Source organism: Lycium barbarum, chromosome 2, assembly GCF_019175385.1.
Source record: "Lycium barbarum isolate Lr01 chromosome 2, ASM1917538v2, whole genome shotgun sequence".
Lineage (NCBI taxonomy): Eukaryota > Viridiplantae > Streptophyta > Magnoliopsida > Solanales > Solanaceae > Lycium > Lycium barbarum.
The window spans coordinates 152,656,520-152,673,308 of record NC_083338.1 but is presented as its reverse complement, the minus strand read 5'-3'; the positions used below and the strand labels follow the sequence as shown (position 1 = coordinate 152,673,308).

The window sequence follows — 16,789 nt, the reverse complement described above, 5'->3', positions numbered from 1 at the left end:
AACATCTAATAAATAGGAATAGTTTAGTAAACTTCACATACTACATATTGATATTTTAATGAACATGATTTTCGCTAAAGTGACACTTATTTTGGAACGAATGAAGTACTAACGTAAATTCATTTTGACCTTTTTTATAACTTTCACATTTTAAATTAGAAATTCATTTAATTATTTTACACTTTGGGAAATTTTTTTCTTATGTCCAACTAGATTTTCAGTCATTTTTACCTATTCTCTCTATCATCCACTCACTTGCTTACACCAAAAAGCTAAACAAAAAAATAAATCAAAGAAACTTTTCTTTTTCATTTTCTCAATCAAATTGTCGAGCTAAAATCAGTTGACCGGACATCATAGTAGCGCCGAAATAAACGGTTACAGATCCCACCTTGATTTCTGCAAAAGATCCAATTTTTCCAATTCAAATTATCCCCAATTTCTGTATTCGAAAACCCTAGAAAGGAAAGATCAAAAAAGATAGTATATAATTTTTACCTTCAACAAATCCAAATTGTCTTCAAAATCACCATCTTCTGTTCATAATTTGCTGCAATTGAGAAATGGAAAATTCTTGTAATTTTATGAACCCTAGATCTTAGAGATGAGAGGTTATTTCCTCATTATATTCTTTATAGTAATCGTGTTCATAGCTGTTGTATATGGAGCTCCATCAAGTTCTCAGGGACCCGACCCGGATGCTGACGTCATACCTACCCCCAATTCTCTATTGCCTCTCAAACCGTAAGTAATTAGAAAAAAAAGATTCATTTTTTACATTTTTAAGCTGTAGTCGTTTTCGTATTGATTAAGGCGCAGTTGATTGATTTATATACTGATAAGAGTGCTTATGAGTGTTTTTTCTTTATGGATTAGCTTGCTTAAGTATGCTTTTAGTCATTGGTTTTCAAGTTGTAGTATCTAAGCTATGGTGTTTAGGAAAAAAGATGCATTTTTCCCAATTAAGCTGTAGACGTTTTCGTCTTTGATTGAGGCGTAATTGATTGATTTATATACTGATATTTAGGATGATAAGAGTGCTTATGAGTGTGTTTTAATGGATTAGCTTGCTTAAGTATGCTGTTAGTGATTGGTTTTCAAGTTGTAGTATCTAACTAACTGTGTTTTGACATTGTTTTTAGTTTATGGAAATATTTGTCCCTCATAATGACCTTGTTATACTCTGTTTAACTGAAAGCAAAGAATTAGGCCTTTTAGAGTCGCAATATTGAGTCCCAATTTGTATAGATGACGGATTGGATCTCTTTTGTTGAGAACCATATTTTGGTGTAGGTTCTTTTCTTTTGGCATAAGGTTTAGATACGGGTTTCCCCCCAAATTGGGAATAAATTATTTACCTTATAAAAAAGAATCACAAATTCAGCATGAAAGGGAGAGGCCAAAGAATTTGGAAGATTTACGACAAATGCATTTCCCAATACATTGTTACAAGTTAGGAGATCGTGCACGTGTGTGTCTGCATAACTTAAATTTGTCTAAAGCTATCTGATTTTATATAGCGATAGTTCTTTTTTGAGAAAGGTAACATTGTTATATAAATAATCAGTACAAAGGCTGTAATGAGATCTATCTTTACAGCTTACATAAAATTAAAAAAAAAAAAATTAAAAAAACAAGAGTAAATGTTTGTTCTTACAAAGATTCTATAATGCCTAACAGAGATTCTCTGTCATTTACAAAATCATCTTGAGTCTCCGAATGGGGGTGTTCATTTCTTCAAAGCATCTTGAGGTCTTTTCCTTCCAAATAGTCCACCAAAGACACATGGTTTTCCACCATCTATCCTGATTAACAACTCCTCCATTGAAGTTCCAGCTTGCTAGCAGATCTCTCGATGTCTTAGGCATGACATATTTTAGACCTTCGATATCAAGTAACAGTTGCCACAGCATCTCAGTGACGTTACAATGCATAAAAAGGTGGTTGTTGCTTTATGACTCCGTCCACATAAATAGCATAAATATATATAGAGGGATATTGAGATAGAAGTGTCAAATTGGCTCGTTTGTTGTAGATTATCCGGGTCCAAATTGGTTGAGTAAAAGCATGAGTCATGGACCCACCCACCATATTGCATTCCTGTCAGTATGGGTTGGGTGGTAAATGTTTTGAGCGGTGGTCATAGCCTAACCCATCAAATTCAGGATCAAATTGGAAAGTTCAATTTCAGTGACTCACCGTCCATGCATCTTGACTGAACCTTTTCTACAAATAGCCGCATAACATTAACACTTAACACTAACTTGGATTTGAAAGGAAGTTCTTGGATTGTTTCCATTTGGAAAAGTTCTGATCAGGTATGACACCAAATTTTTAGCTAGTTATTTTTCTTACTGAAGTCTATGAAGACAAGCACACATTAGCATGGCAATAATAGTTTTGTGACTTCACTGCTGCATCAGGATCAGTGGCTATTTGTTCAATAAATAGATCTACCTATTTTCAGCTTTTAGATTTTTTCTGAGAAATTAACTTTAAAAAGTCAACCAACTCTGCATTATCTCGTTAAAGGTGTAGATCTGTCTGTATAAAGTAATTTGATTTGCTAACATGAAAAGTTGCAAGGAAAGCTGAAGACAATAAATGGGAACAAAGCATACAAGTCTGAAACTTAAAGTCAGCACCAATAGAAACCTCAAGTTGGCAAAACTGACGGGTAAATTTGGGATACTGCACTTAACCCATGTTGACCCAATCTTCGGGCTGGTTGGTTTCGCTTAACCACATGTTGACACTTCACTTGACATATTAAGCACCCGACTTATTAAGTTTGTGGTTTGGACAGCTATGGAGTTGATGGTTCAAAATTGGAATCCTTAAATTGGATATAATAGTAGGATAAAGGACTAAAAGCTAATGAAAACTATAAGCCAGTGGGATAGAAAGTTGGGAGTGGGATAGGGAAATAACCGTGCACTCAATACTGTGACCTTTTTAACCATTGCTCTTTTCTTGGTAGATTGGTGGTTACAAGTATGGGGAAAATAAATTGGGACAGGCTTCACAATTGATTTACTCCAAAGATGCTTTGTGTTTTCTACTTCTTATTAAAATAGATGTCATCGATGATGAAGACATATAAAATGACACAAAATAATTGTGGAATGCTGGCATGGTAGAGAAGTTCTTATTTTTCAAGGTTAGAAAATAAAGGGAGGTGGTTTCTGCTTTTCAGTTTTTGAAGGGTCTTCTTCAGCTAATGAGACCTCGATCCCGAAGCCTTCGAAGTATCTTTTTGATAGGTGCTGCTATTGGTATGGGGAATTTGCTGCTGATAGATCTCGCCCAGTGTCCCCCTCTTTCCCCCTCCGCTTTGATAAGACTAATATGCCTATGTTCAGTACATTTTCACCTCTATTTTCATGTGCTTAGTTTTACATATTATCTTTAATTTGCTTTCCTCTTAGTATAGATTTTTGGTGGAGTGCCCTTAAGCTAATTCAAGTGCAATCTGTTGTCTTCTTGTTTTGAAACTCAGTAAACGTGATACAGCAATTGTAGCTGCTCCAGATGGCATGGTACACCTAGTGGAGCTAAATTCAGGAGATATAATCTGGTCATTTATGTCAGGCACATCCATTTATTCTTCATATCAGGCTCTCTCTGAATATCAAGGTAATAGTGACAACGTTACCATTGAGGATGACAACTTCTATATAGATTGTGGTGAAGATTGGAAACTATACATGCATGGCAATGGCTTCGAAAAAGTGGTACGCTTACCGAACTTGTCCTATATAATACACTATAATATAATAGTTATAATTATAATAATAATAATCCCTTATCTTTATCTGCTATATTTTTTTTTTTTGATTATTTCAGGAGCTGCCATTCAATGCTGAGGAATTTCTAAAGCGCACTCCATATGTCTCAGCCAGTGGAATCATGTTGGGGTCAAAGAAGACCTCAGTATTTGTTGTTGATGCTAAAACCGGGAAACGTATCCGCACATTTATGTCGGATGTGTTTCCTTTAGATGGTGATGCAGACGTTGGACAAAATCCAATTGTACCAAGGGAGGATGTTGAAGAATGGACAGCATCGCAAGACACAGACTCACAAGCTGTAAATCCACTCTACATTATGAGAACAGATTATGCCCTGAAATATACTTCTTCGAAGACCGGAAAGGTTTTATGGTACTTAATGTTTGCTGATTTTGAGGCTTCACAGCAATGTTTGAATATTGAAAGTTTTGTTGGTGGCCTGTCTGGCCATGAGGATCAATTGAACTCCGTATCTGGAGTTTGTTCTGCAAAGCCAACTGTCCACCGAGTCAGGGATCGTAAATCATTAGAATTACTTTTTGCATCTGATACTCCACAGAAAGCTCTTTCTGGAGATGGGGCACTTTATAGTGCCATTGTTCCTTATATAAAGCCTACAATAAAACCTGTTGCTGATTTATCGAGAGTACCTCAAAACAAGGGAGCTGATGTAATCCCTCCTTTAGATCCAGCTATGGCTGATAAATCTGGGATCATAGTTCTGGCTGGAGATAATGGTCAAATAAATCCAGTCACGAAATCTGATGCTTTAGTACATTCATATAACTGGAATTCTGTTGTACTAAATGCATTCATGCTGCTCATTACAGCTTTCTCTTTTAGTTATACTGTGCTGTGGAAAAGATGGAAGTCGCACAAGCAGGCTACAGATCCCAAATTGCAAGCTGTAACCTCAAAAAAGAAGAAATCTCGAAAGTCAGGTTTGAGTAAGAGCAGTACCCGTAATGAGAAGAATAAGAAAAATAGTCATAATGATGACACTGAAGTAGTCGCTGACATTGGAAAGAGTGAGAAAGTTTTGGAGCTGAATTTATGCAAGTATGATAGTCTTGTATATCATCGCAAGATAGGTAAGTTGCTGGTTTCTAACACTGAAATAGCTAAGGGGAGCAATGGCACTATCGTACTCGAGGGAATTTATGATGGTCGTCCTGTAGCTGTTAAACGCCTTGTCCAGACCCATCACGAAGTGGCTTTGAAAGAAATTCAAAATCTTATTGCCTCTGATCAACACCCAAATATTGTTCGTTGGTATGGGGTGGAGTACGATCAAGATTTTGTTTACCTGGCTCTTGAGCGTTGCAGTTCTAGCTTATATGAGTTTATATCATCAGTCTCCAGCTCCTACCAAAAGCAATTTTCTGTTAATGGCCAGGATGCCGGTTGTTTAAGTGATTGCACTGTAAAATTTCAGTGGAAATCTGGAGACAAGAAGGACTTTCCGTTATGGAAGTCCAGTGGATATCCTTCAGCTCACTTGTTAAAATTGCTGAGGTTGGTTTATTGTTATGAGCGGTTTCTCATTTACTTTCATTGGTCTGAATTCTTTGATATGGATACTCAATTCAATATCAAGTGTTTTTTCCATGGATCAGTCAATAGCAAGTGCATGATCTATAGCTTTCTCAGCAATATGACTGGAAGTCACTCTCGTTAAACTTGGTAATCTGTATAATTTTCATTTGAATTAAACCATGCTTAAGAAACTGCTTCTCTTGGATTGTCTGACTCTGGGGCATGGGGCATGTCTAACTGGACTTCTTGAATGTTTATCCAACTCTTATTCATATTTAACAGACTGTTCACGTCAAGTTTTTCTTGAAGAAATTGATCGAAAAGTGTGACATAGGAAATGTTCATGGTAGTTTGAATTTTTTTTATATGAACGGAGTGGATACAGAAATAGGTAGCATACATGATAGCTGGTTATTCTGTAGCTTTTACTTGAGAAATAAAAAAATTCTGTAAGGGTCAACATTTGAATCTGGAATAGACCAAAGACCACTAAGATTTACATTGAAATAGCTCTTGTGTATATGTGCAGAATTATTTCAAGAATTATTATGGTGATAAATGTTTATCCAAAAAAAAAAAAAAAAGATTATGCTGACAATTGTTCAATCAAAACCTTTTTGCTTAGCGGACTCCTAGTAGTAACTCATTGTTTAATTAATCGAATTACACTAGAAATGGGTTCTAAAAAGTAATTATTTATAATTGATGATGTCAGAGGAGTTGTATCATAATGGTCGTTGTCACAAATTGAGAATTGAAGATGGAAGATTTGTTACTACATGTGTAAACTTGCAGAGAAATGACTCTCAGGCAACAGAGAAATGAATCACAGCCTTTGGAACATATAAGCTGAGAATTCTCACATCTATAATGCTGAAGCATCTAATTGGCTGTTATGGGAATTTCTGCAGTAATCAGCTTCAGTTCTGTTTTAGATTGTGATACCCATAAATCCTTTGAAGCATTTCTCTCATCTTTGTCTGAGAGTTGCTGTATTAATCTGATCTCACTAAAGGAAAATAAAGGCAATAAGCCTCTGAATCATTTATGAGTCACATCTTATTAATTTGTTTACCCTTTTGAACACACTAATTTTTCCTTCACATTTCAGGATGTGGTCCTCTCTGTGCTTGCATATTAGATGTTTCATGTCTTTTACCTGCTTTTTCCTTGCACTATTATTTAGTTACAGCTCTATCAGAAGTATTTGAGAGACATTCAAAATTAACAATTAAGCCCTTTCATGATTTCTAATGGCAGAGATATGGTTCATGGTCTTGCTCATTTGCATGAACTGGGAATTGTACACCGGGACTTGAAGCCTCAGAATGTTCTTATAGTAAAAGACAGATCTATAAGTGCAAAGATTTCAGATATGGGTATCAGCAAGCACCTTGTAGGGGACATGTCTTCTTTAACCAAAAATTCCACTGGTAAGCCTTAGTTCCAGAACTTTCATTTTCTTTTGCAACAATTGACATTTGCTAGTGCATTCCCCAGCCCCAATGCTGCCTTATTTTCCCTGAGTGAAGGGTGAGAAGGGTCTTTTTTGTTGTTGCTTTTTTTAATTTTTCAATTTATTTAGTACGTATAAGCTCCATTCTCGTTCTTTTTGTCCCAAAAAATTTTAAAAGCTTCTAATCCCTTTCTATTTGGAGTTGATAATCCGTATATTTCTATAGTGGAGCCATGCGGTGCCTTTGCAAAGAGGGATTTCTTGAACTTTCTTCTGCATATCCATTTGCATCTATCATACATGCATGAACGTTACTCAGCCCGTGTTATTCTTCCTACAATATCTGTAGGCTCTGGGAGTTCAGGTTGGCAAGCACCTGAGCAACTTCGTCATGAACGGCAGACACGTGCTGTGGATTTATTCAGTTTAGGTTGTGTACTTTTTTTCTGCATAACCGGGGGAAAACACCCATACGGGGATAGTCTTGAACGTGATGCAAATATAGTTAACAATCAAAAAGATTTATTCCTTATAGAGAATATTCCAGAGGCAGCAGATCTCATCAGTGCACTCCTACATCCAGAGCCAGAGCTAAGGTAATAACATTGTGGTTTATAAATTTCTGGTACACTATGATTGATTCCCTGATACTATAAATTTGAAAGTAACTCGTCATTGATGTTCTGGTCTTCATTTTTGCACTTCCATTGATGGTGGCATTTGCCTTTTTGCTATCCCATAGGCCGAAGGCAGTGGAGATATTGCATCATCCTTTCTTTTGGAATTCCGAGATGCGGCTCTCATTCCTCCGGGATGCCAGTGATAGAGTAGAATTAGAGGATAGGGAGAATGGATCTGAACTTCTGGAAGCACTGGAAAGTGTCAAGACCGTGGCATTGGGTGGTATGTGGAATGAAAAAATGGACACTGCCTTTATCAGTGACATCGGTCGCTACAGGCGTTACAAATACGATAGTGTCCGCGATTTGTTGCGCGTTATCAGAAATAAGCTAAACCATTACAGAGAACTTTCAAAGGAAATACAGGGAATTCTTGGACAGGTTCCTGAAGGATTTGAGAGCTATTTCTCCACCAGGTTTCCTAGACTTGTAATTGAGGTCTACAAAGTATTTCATACGTATTGTTTAGAAGAAGATATCTTTAAGAAATATTTCAGAGGCGATCAACTAAGCCAATACTAGCGACGTTTTAAACCTTTGTACATATTGTAATTTGTAATCTATAATCATGAATGATTGACAAAACAGATGTTGTAAATGCTGACCTCTTCAACTACAGCTGATCATGTTCTTTCTATTTCCACTTTATCTATAGCTCATTGCTGCTATTTGGAGAGTGCGTTTTACTAGTGTATACCTTATGCAGTGTGATGCTTGTAGTTGAATGTACCAGATAAATGCCTTTTTTAAAATCGTATACATAGTCAATCAGTTGGAAATTCACATGCTTCAACATTTTGCTGTGACTTAATGTTGTACAAAGGAGCAACAAGCAGCAAAGTACTTTAGGGATGTCCCTTAGTTAGGACTTTTGTTCCCAGTCCCCAGAGTTAAAATTTCGCAAATAGCAGAAAATAATACCGACAATACAGGAAGGAGTGAGTTTTGCATCAAAACAACAAGGCGAACATATAGAAACACCGTAAGGATCACTTGATCAACACTAGTTCAAAAACATCAGTTTGTCACAATACAGAAAGGAGTGAGTTTTGCATCAAAACAAGAAAGGGAACATATAGAAACACCGTAAGGATCACTTGATCAACACTAGTTCAAAAACATCAGTTTGTCACAATACAGAAAGGAGTGAGTTTTGCATCAAAACAAGAAGGGGAACATATAGAAACACCGTAAGGATCACTTGATCAACACTAGTTCAAAAACATCAGTTGTCAAGAAGGGGAACATATAGAAACACCGTAAGGATCACTTGATCAACACTAGTTCAAAAACATCAGTTGTCACGATCTGCACACAAAAAGATAAAATCAATTAGCAATTGAAATTTAAAGACAGCTAAATTTATCAAAGTTTTTATCAAAGTTGAACATATAATACTCACGGGGTGAATGATAAGTGATGTAGCATAGCTCGACTATGTAAGCTAAGACACATATTGTGGTGGGGATAAGCAGAAGGCTGTAGTTCCTCTTAATATGTAATCCATTTCCAGAATTCGTAATTGCTCGGGACCTCCTTATCACAGATTCATCAGTCTCGTTATAGTCTAAAACATCAGCACTTTCTTCAGCAGCAACTGCCCCCGCAAGTGCAGCTAGACGATCACTCTTCGAGTGGAAAATCTGAAGAGCCCCAATGCCGGAGAACGGATCTGAACTTCTGGAAGCACTGGAAAGTGTTAAGACCGTGGCATTGGGTGGTATGTGGAATGAAAAAATGGACACTGCCTTTATCAATGACATTGGTCGCTACAGGCGTTACAAATACTTTAGGGTTCTGTTCGTAGTCCCCAGAGTTAAAATTTCCCAACAATATCAAAGTGACCAACCCAAATTATTATTTACCTATCCTATAACATCCCTACTAAACCAAATTAAAATGGAGGGGTCCCTGAAAATGCACCAAGATAATCACATTTATTATGATTTATGGTAATGCCACCCTTTTGTGCAACACCTAAATCTCTATCACAAAATGTCGCAAGAATAAGTTCATAAGGGTTTGTAAAGTCTATTCCACATTGAAATCTGGACCCTATATTTTCTTTTGTTTCTCAAGTAAAAGGTTAAAATAAATAGCTACAATGTATGCTACCTATTTCTGTATCCAACTCCGTTCATATGAAAAATTTCAAGCTACCATGAACATTTCCTATGTCACACTGTTCAATCAATTTCTTCAAGAAAAACTTGACCTGAACTGTCTGTAAAATATGAATAAGAGTTGGATAAACATTCAAGAAGCCCAGTTAGACATGCCCCAGAGTCAGACAATTCAATAGAAGCAGTTTCTCAGGCATGGTTTAGTTCAAATGAAAATTATACATATCGCCCAGTTTAACGAGAGTGACTTTCATTTTGAAGTCATATTGCTGAGAAAGCTATAGATCATGCACTTGGTATTGACTGATCCATCAAAAAAAGGACTTGATATTGGAGTGAGTCTCCACACACATGAAATAATTCAGACCAATAAAAGTAAATCAGAAACCGATCATTACAATACCAACCTAGAAACACCTTACTAGTCCACAGAAAGAGAGACTAATACTAACAATACAAAAAAGAGTCTTGCAACAAAATAAAACCACCGTAAGCAAAGCAACATCATGTGATCATTTGCCACAGGAAAGAGCTTTGCATCAAAAAACCAACTAAGGAGAACTACAACTTGATTAACATCCGTTGTCACGATTAGTGGCGTACGCAGAATTTTTTGCAAGCAGTGTCGACATTTAAAGAATTTTAATTAAAAAAAAGAAGAAGGTACTTTTAATAAGAGGCCTATACGTTTTTGCACACTTTTGTTTATAGTGTATATCCTTAACAACGTAAAGTCTTTAATTTCACTTAATAATATTATTGCTATCATTTATATTAGTAAGTATTAATTCAAGTTAATAAGATGTTAACCATGGGTTAGCAATACAATCTGTAGGATATTGTTGTATAAAATTTATTTACTCATATGAAGATATGAGTAGGCTAATGCAAAATTCTAAAATATTTTTACAATAAAAGTAAACAGTTTTTATTTTTATTGTTTACTTTTTTTTTTATATATTTCTACAAACTACATTATTGTTTAAGCAAAGCTCAAATCATGAAATTGACACTTAATTAAAAAAATTGGAGCCTCAATTTTTTTGAGGCCTAAAGCAAAGACTTCACTAGTCTCCCCGCTTGAGCCACTTCTGAAGTGAGCAAATGAATAAGTCACTATAACGATAACGTAATTTAGAAAAATACAATTAAGGTGTTAAACTACAACTCTCCTCGATGAGCTTCTATTTTTTGAAACGTAACCGTAATAAACTCATTACAAATATTACTAATTTTTTTTTTACAAGTCACAAAATAACTACTCAGAAGCTCAGCAAAGACAATAACTTATAAATCACTATAATGACATCGTAGTTTAGAAAAACACAATTCAAGTATAAAATACAACTCTCCTCGATGAGCTTCCATTTTTGAAACGTATCTATAATACACTCATTGAAAATATTATTGAATAATTTTTTTTATACAAGTCATAAAACAACCACTCATAAGCTCATCAAAGACAATAACTTATTTTTTGCACCAATATGAATTTGATGGATGTTGGTTTACTTGGTTTAGAAACTTTATTTTTGGGTAGGCGTTAAATGATCAAGACCTGACTTCAGTAAATTTTCTAAACAATGCTAATTTTTTGTGTTTAAAAGTCATTAGGGCTGACCAGATTTGAACACTCGACCTCGATAGTAAAACTAACGGCCTAAACCAGCGCGCGGACGGAAGCGCTTTTATCGAGTAGTGTCATTTTTTTTTATAAATAACCAGTATATCTTTTGGTTCGCCAGATTATTTATGTATATATAAATAAAAAATATTTCCGGCCAAGCGGTGTCAGGTGACACCGCTTGGCGTCATGTGCCTCTGCCCCTGGTCACGATCTGCACACAAAAAGGAAAAATCAATTAGCAATTGAAATTTAAAGACAACTAAATTTATCAAAGTTGAGCATGTAATACTTACGAGGTGATGATAAGCGATGCAAGTTACCATACATATTGTGGTAAGGATAAGCAGAAGACTGTAGTTCCCCTTAATTTTTAATCCATTTCCGGATTTCAAAATTTCTTAGGACCTCTCTATCACAGATTCAGCAGACTCATTATAGTCTAAAACATCATTACTTTCATCAGCAACTCCCCCCGTAGCACGTGGATCTTGACCTGCAGCTTGATGATCATTCTTCGATTCCAAAATTTGAATAGCCTTCTTTGCTATTTCCTTTTTCTGTCTCTCCAAATCTCTGATGTTAGGCCGCTTAGCATCGATGCCAACATACAGTAGGAAAGCAGAAACACAGAAGGAAAAAAAGTCCGACAATTGTCACACACATAAATCTAGATGCAGCATCACAACTTAACACGAGGCTCACGAGACACATTCCTCCCCCGGACAGCGTAAAGGCAAAACAAACTTGGCCAACAAATGCATTATAAATCTCAGCTGCTTCTTTATGTAATTGTGAAATAGTGAGCTGTAGAGTATTCATCTCCTTTTCCAAAACAACCTAATTATGCACGTTAGGCAGGAGTCGTCTAGGAGGAGTAAGGTAATCTGGAGAAATATTCATACAAAATCACAAACATAAGTAAACAATCATATAAAGAGCAAAAAAGTAAAAGATAGATTAGGGCTGGGCATAAATACCAAAAATCGAAAAACCGAACCGAACCGAATTAATTCGATTTTTCGGTTCGGTTTCGGTTTACGTTTTCAGAAACTTTGGTGTTCGGCTTTTAGAGTTCGGTTCTTCGGTGTTTCGGTTTAAACCGAAATTTTATACATTACCCAAAAAAATTAAAATAGTCCAGGCCTATTAAGTTTAAGCCCAAAATAAACCCAATTGTAACAAGCCCAAAAAAAACTCAATTGTAATAACACCTACTCCTTTATGTGTTTTCTTAATTATTCTTACTGTATGTATATAACACATAGTAATCTCATATCATGGTTATAGTTTTCTGTTCTTGTGTATCCTGTTTGTTTGATTTTGATTTTAATTTATCAGTTTTATGTTTTATTGCTTTTGAGAATACGAATTGCTCCTAATATCATATCCAAAAAATCGAATTGAAAAAACTGAAACTGAATTGAACCGAACCGAACTTCAAAAAACCGAAAACGAAAGAACCGAACTGAACTAGTTTGATTCGGTGTTCGGTGTCCACCTTAAAAAAATCGAAACTGAAATAGCCGAACCGAAGAGCCGAACGCCCACCCCTAAGATAGATGTCGGAAAACCCTTCATGTATGAAGACAGGAAAAAAAAGAGACAATAATACTATGCTTGTCAATAATGTACATATTATGGAAGAAAAAGATAGAAAAGAAGAGAAACCCTTCATGTATGAAGCCAGAATAAAAAAGTGAAAATACTGTAATATATTTGTCATTTACATGAACATATTATGAAAGTAAATGACCGAGACAGTTTCTTCATTTTATTTACGTCTGTGTTAAGCTCTTCATTGTTACTAGTATCATCACTAAAGTTTAAAAACTCTGAATATAAAAAAATTTCTTACTGCATTTTTTATTTTCTTTTAACAAACACTATTTTCCTCCAGTCAAATCTCTAATCTCGTACTCAGAGCCATCTAAAAAGTACGCAATACTAGTATTAGACTCGCATTTTCCATCTCCTTTCAACAAACATAATTTTTAAAATAAAATAAAATCTCTTCTGATGATACAGTAAAAAAGTTAGCGTAGGAGTTATATATATTTTACCTCAATCAATTTTCCGCCATAAATGGAGTATGGCGCCGGATGAAGCTTTTCAACCTTGACATGGGGCCGAAATGAGGTGTTTGTGGCAGCAGACTACTGGAAGAACAAGAAGACATTGTTAAGCTAAAGTGTTTTTTTGTATTTGTTGAACAAGAGCAAGGAAGAGAGAAATAGAAGTATAAGCTGAAAGTTTTAAGAAAAATAGTGGTCCTCGTTCGTGAAAAAAAAATAATGTTGTTTAGAGTTTTATTCATTTGCTCGGAAACAGCCATCCTACCTTGGTAGGAGTAAGGTCTGCGTACATTATACCCTCCCCAGACCCCAAGATGTGGGATTTCACTGGGCTGCTGTTGTTGTAGAGTTTTATTCATTTTAAGAAGAATAATTTTCTGGAAATTTATAAAATATTGCAACATAGTTATATCTTCATTTTCAGTTACCCCCTCCGTCTCAAATTATTTGTCGCTTTTTGGTTTACACGCCCCTTAAGAAATACTCCCTCCGGATAAAAAAGAGTGGCCACTTAACCTTTTTTTCTTGAGTAAAAAAGATTGTCCACTTATCGAATCAAAAAAGAATTAATCTTATTTTTTCAGATTTGCCCTTATAAGTACTATGTGATCGTATACCATGAAGCTATTGATGAATTTAACCTAATTGAATCAAGGAAAATACATGGAAGATGAGAATAGAGTATGAGAGAGAAGAAGAAAATGTATCCGTTAAAAACTTGTGTCAGAATACACTTTAGGGTCCTATTTATAGTTAATGGCCCTCTTACGTAACTAACTACCATACTTTAATATAATTACTAATCTACCCTCCTAGTTTATACTTTAACAACATGGATCTTGACGTGCAACTTGACGATCATTCTTCGATTTCAAAATCTAAATATCCTTTTTTGCTATTTCCTTTTTCTGTCTCTCCAAATCTCTGATGTTAGGCCGCTTAGCATTGATGCCAACATACAGTAGGAAAGAAGAAATGCAAAAGGTAGAAAAAAATCTGACCATTGTCACACACATAAATCAAAATGCAGCATCACACTTAACACGGGGCTCAACTTGGCCAACAAATGCATTATATATCACAGCTGCTTCTTTATGGAATTGTGAAATAGTGAGTTGTAGAGTATTCAACTCCTTTTCCAAAATAACGAAATTATGCACATTACGTAGGCATAGCCTAGGAGGAGTAAGGTAATCTGGAGAAATATTCATATAAAATCACAAACACAAGTAAACAACCATATAGAGAGGAAAAAAAAGTAAAAGATAGATGTCCAAAAATCCTTCATGTATGAAGATAGAAAAAAAAAAAGACATAATACTGTAATACACTTCTCTTTAATGTACAATGGAAGGAATAGATAAAAAAGAAGAGAAACCCTTCATGTAAGAAGATAGAATAAAAAAGAAATAATACTTTAATTTACTTGTCATTTACATGAACATATTATGAAAGTAAAAGACCGAGATAATACTGCCATTTTATTTAAGTCTGTGTCATGCTCTTCATTGTTACTAGTATCATCTCTAAAGCTAAAAAACTCTACATATGAATTTTTTTGTTACTGGCATTTTTGATTTTCTTTTGAAAAACACTATTTTCCTCTAGTCAAATCTCTAATCTCGTACTCAGTGCCATCCAAAAGGTACATAATGTTAGTATCTTACTGGAATTTTTCAACAAACATACTTTTAAAATCAAATAAAATCTCGTCTGATGATACATTAAAAATGTTAGCGTAGGAATTATATATATTTTACCTCGATCGGTTTTCCGCCATAAATAGAGAATGGCGCCGGATGAAGCTTTTCAACCTTGACATGGGGTCGGAACGAGGTGTTTGTGGCAGCAGGCTACTAGAAGAATAAGAAGACATTGTTAAGCTAAGTGTTTTTTATATTTGTTGAATAAGAGCAAGGAAGAGAGAAATAGGAGTATAAGTTGAAATTTTTAGAAAAAATAGTGGTCCTCGTTCGTGAAAGAAAAAATATAATGTTGTTTAGAGTTTTATTCATTTTAAGAAGAATAATGTTTTGGAAATTTATAGAATATGTCAACATAGTTATATCTCATTTTCAGTTGCCTCATCCGTCTTAAATTATTTATCACTTTTTGATTTACACGCCCCTTAAGAAATACTCCCTCTGGATAAAAAAGAGTGTCCACTTCACCTTTTTCTCTTGAGTCAAAAATATTGTCCACTTATCGAATCAAGAAATAATTAATCTTATTTTTTCAGATCTGCCCTTATTAAGTACTATGTGATCGTGTTCGCCTGCTCTGATACCATAAAGATATTGATGAATTTAACCTAATTGAATCAAGGAAAATACATGAAAGATGAGAATAGAGTATGAGAGAGAAGAAGAAAATGTATTCGTTAAAAACTTGTGTCAGAATACACTTTAGGGTCCTATTTATAGTTAATGGCCCTCTTACGTAACTAACTACCATACTTTAATATAATTACTAATCTACCCTCCTGCTTTATACTTTAACAACATGGATCTTGACGTGCAGCTTGGCGATCATTCTCTGATTCCAAAATCTAAATATCCCTCTTTGTTATTTCTTTTTTCTGTCTCTCCAAATCTCTGATATTATGCCGCTTAGCATCTATGCCAACATACAGTAGGAAATTCACATGCTTCAACATTTTGCTGTGACTTAATGTTGCACAAAGGAGCAACAAGCAGCAAAGTACTTTAGGGATGTCCCTTAGTTAGGACATTTGTTACCAGTCCCCAGAGTTAAAATTTCGCAAATAGCAGGAATAATACCGACAATACAGGAAGGAGTGAGTTTTGCATCAAAACAACAAGGCGAACATATAGAAACACCGTAAGGATCACTTGATCAACACTAGTTCAAAAACATCAGTTTGTCACAATACAGAAAGGAGTGAGTTTTGTATCAAAACAAGAAAGGGAACATATAGAAATACCGTAAGGATCACTTGATCAACACTAGTTCAAAAACATCAGTTGTCAAGAAGGGGAACATATAGAAACACCGTAAGAATCACTTGATCAACACTAGTTCAAAAACATCAGTTGTCACGATCTGCACACAAAAAGATAAAATCAATTAGCAATTGAAATTTAAAGACAGCTAAATTTATCAACGTTTTTATCAAAGTTGAACATATAGTACTCACGGGGTGAATGCTAAGTGATGTAGCATAGCTCAGCTATGTAAGCTAAGACACATATTGTGGTGGGGATAAGCAGAAGGTTGTAGTTCCACTTAATATGTAATCCATTTCCAGAATTTGCAATTGCTCGGGACCTCCTTATCACAGATTCAGCAGTCTCGTTATAGTCTAAAACATCAGCACTTTCTTCAGCAGCAACTGCCCCCGCAAGTGCAGCTAGACGATCACTCTCCGAGTGGAAAATCTGAAGAGCCCCAATGCCGGAGAATGGATCTGAACTTCGGTGTCCACCTTAAAAAAATCGAAACTGAAATAGCCGAATCGAAGAGCCGAACGCCCACCCCAAAGAT

At 35.4% G+C, this 16,789-nt stretch overlaps 1 protein-coding gene across 2 annotated transcripts; it reads left to right on the top strand.

Annotated features, from left to right (window-relative positions):
- The first annotated feature begins 225 nt into the window (after positions 1 to 225).
- LOC132628235 (serine/threonine-protein kinase/endoribonuclease IRE1b-like) lies at positions 226 to 8,131 on the top strand. Of its 2 annotated transcripts, XM_060344000.1 has the most exons (7): positions 226 to 744; positions 3,197 to 3,275; positions 3,500 to 3,734; positions 3,847 to 5,306; positions 6,588 to 6,760; positions 7,133 to 7,379; positions 7,526 to 8,131. In XM_060344000.1, exons 1-7 carry the CDS (start codon positions 663 to 665, stop codon positions 7,983 to 7,985), a joined length of 2,736 nt encoding a protein of 911 aa, XP_060199983.1. In that variant the 5' UTR covers positions 226 to 662; the 3' UTR covers positions 7,986 to 8,131. The 2 variants fall into 2 exon arrangements, with proteins under 2 accessions (XP_060199983.1, XP_060199984.1); XM_060344001.1 differs by lacking the exon at positions 3,197 to 3,275 and having other exon boundaries at positions 228 to 744.
- The last annotated feature ends 8,658 nt before the right edge of the window (positions 8,132 to 16,789 follow it).

What these genes read in the sequence shown, in the direction of transcription:
- LOC132628235 (XM_060344000.1), top strand. Translation starts at nt 663, where the DNA reads ATGGAGCTCCATCAAGTTCTCAGGGACCCGACCCGGATGCTGACGTCA. An exon ending in TTTGATAGGTGCTGCTATTG is followed by an intron (nt 3,276 to 3,499) that starts GTATGGGGAATT and finishes TTTGAAACTCAG; the next exon opens with TAAACGTGATACAGCAATTG. An exon ending in CACTTGTTAAAATTGCTGAG is followed by an intron (nt 5,307 to 6,587) that starts GTTGGTTTATTG and finishes TTCTAATGGCAG; the next exon opens with AGATATGGTTCATGGTCTTG.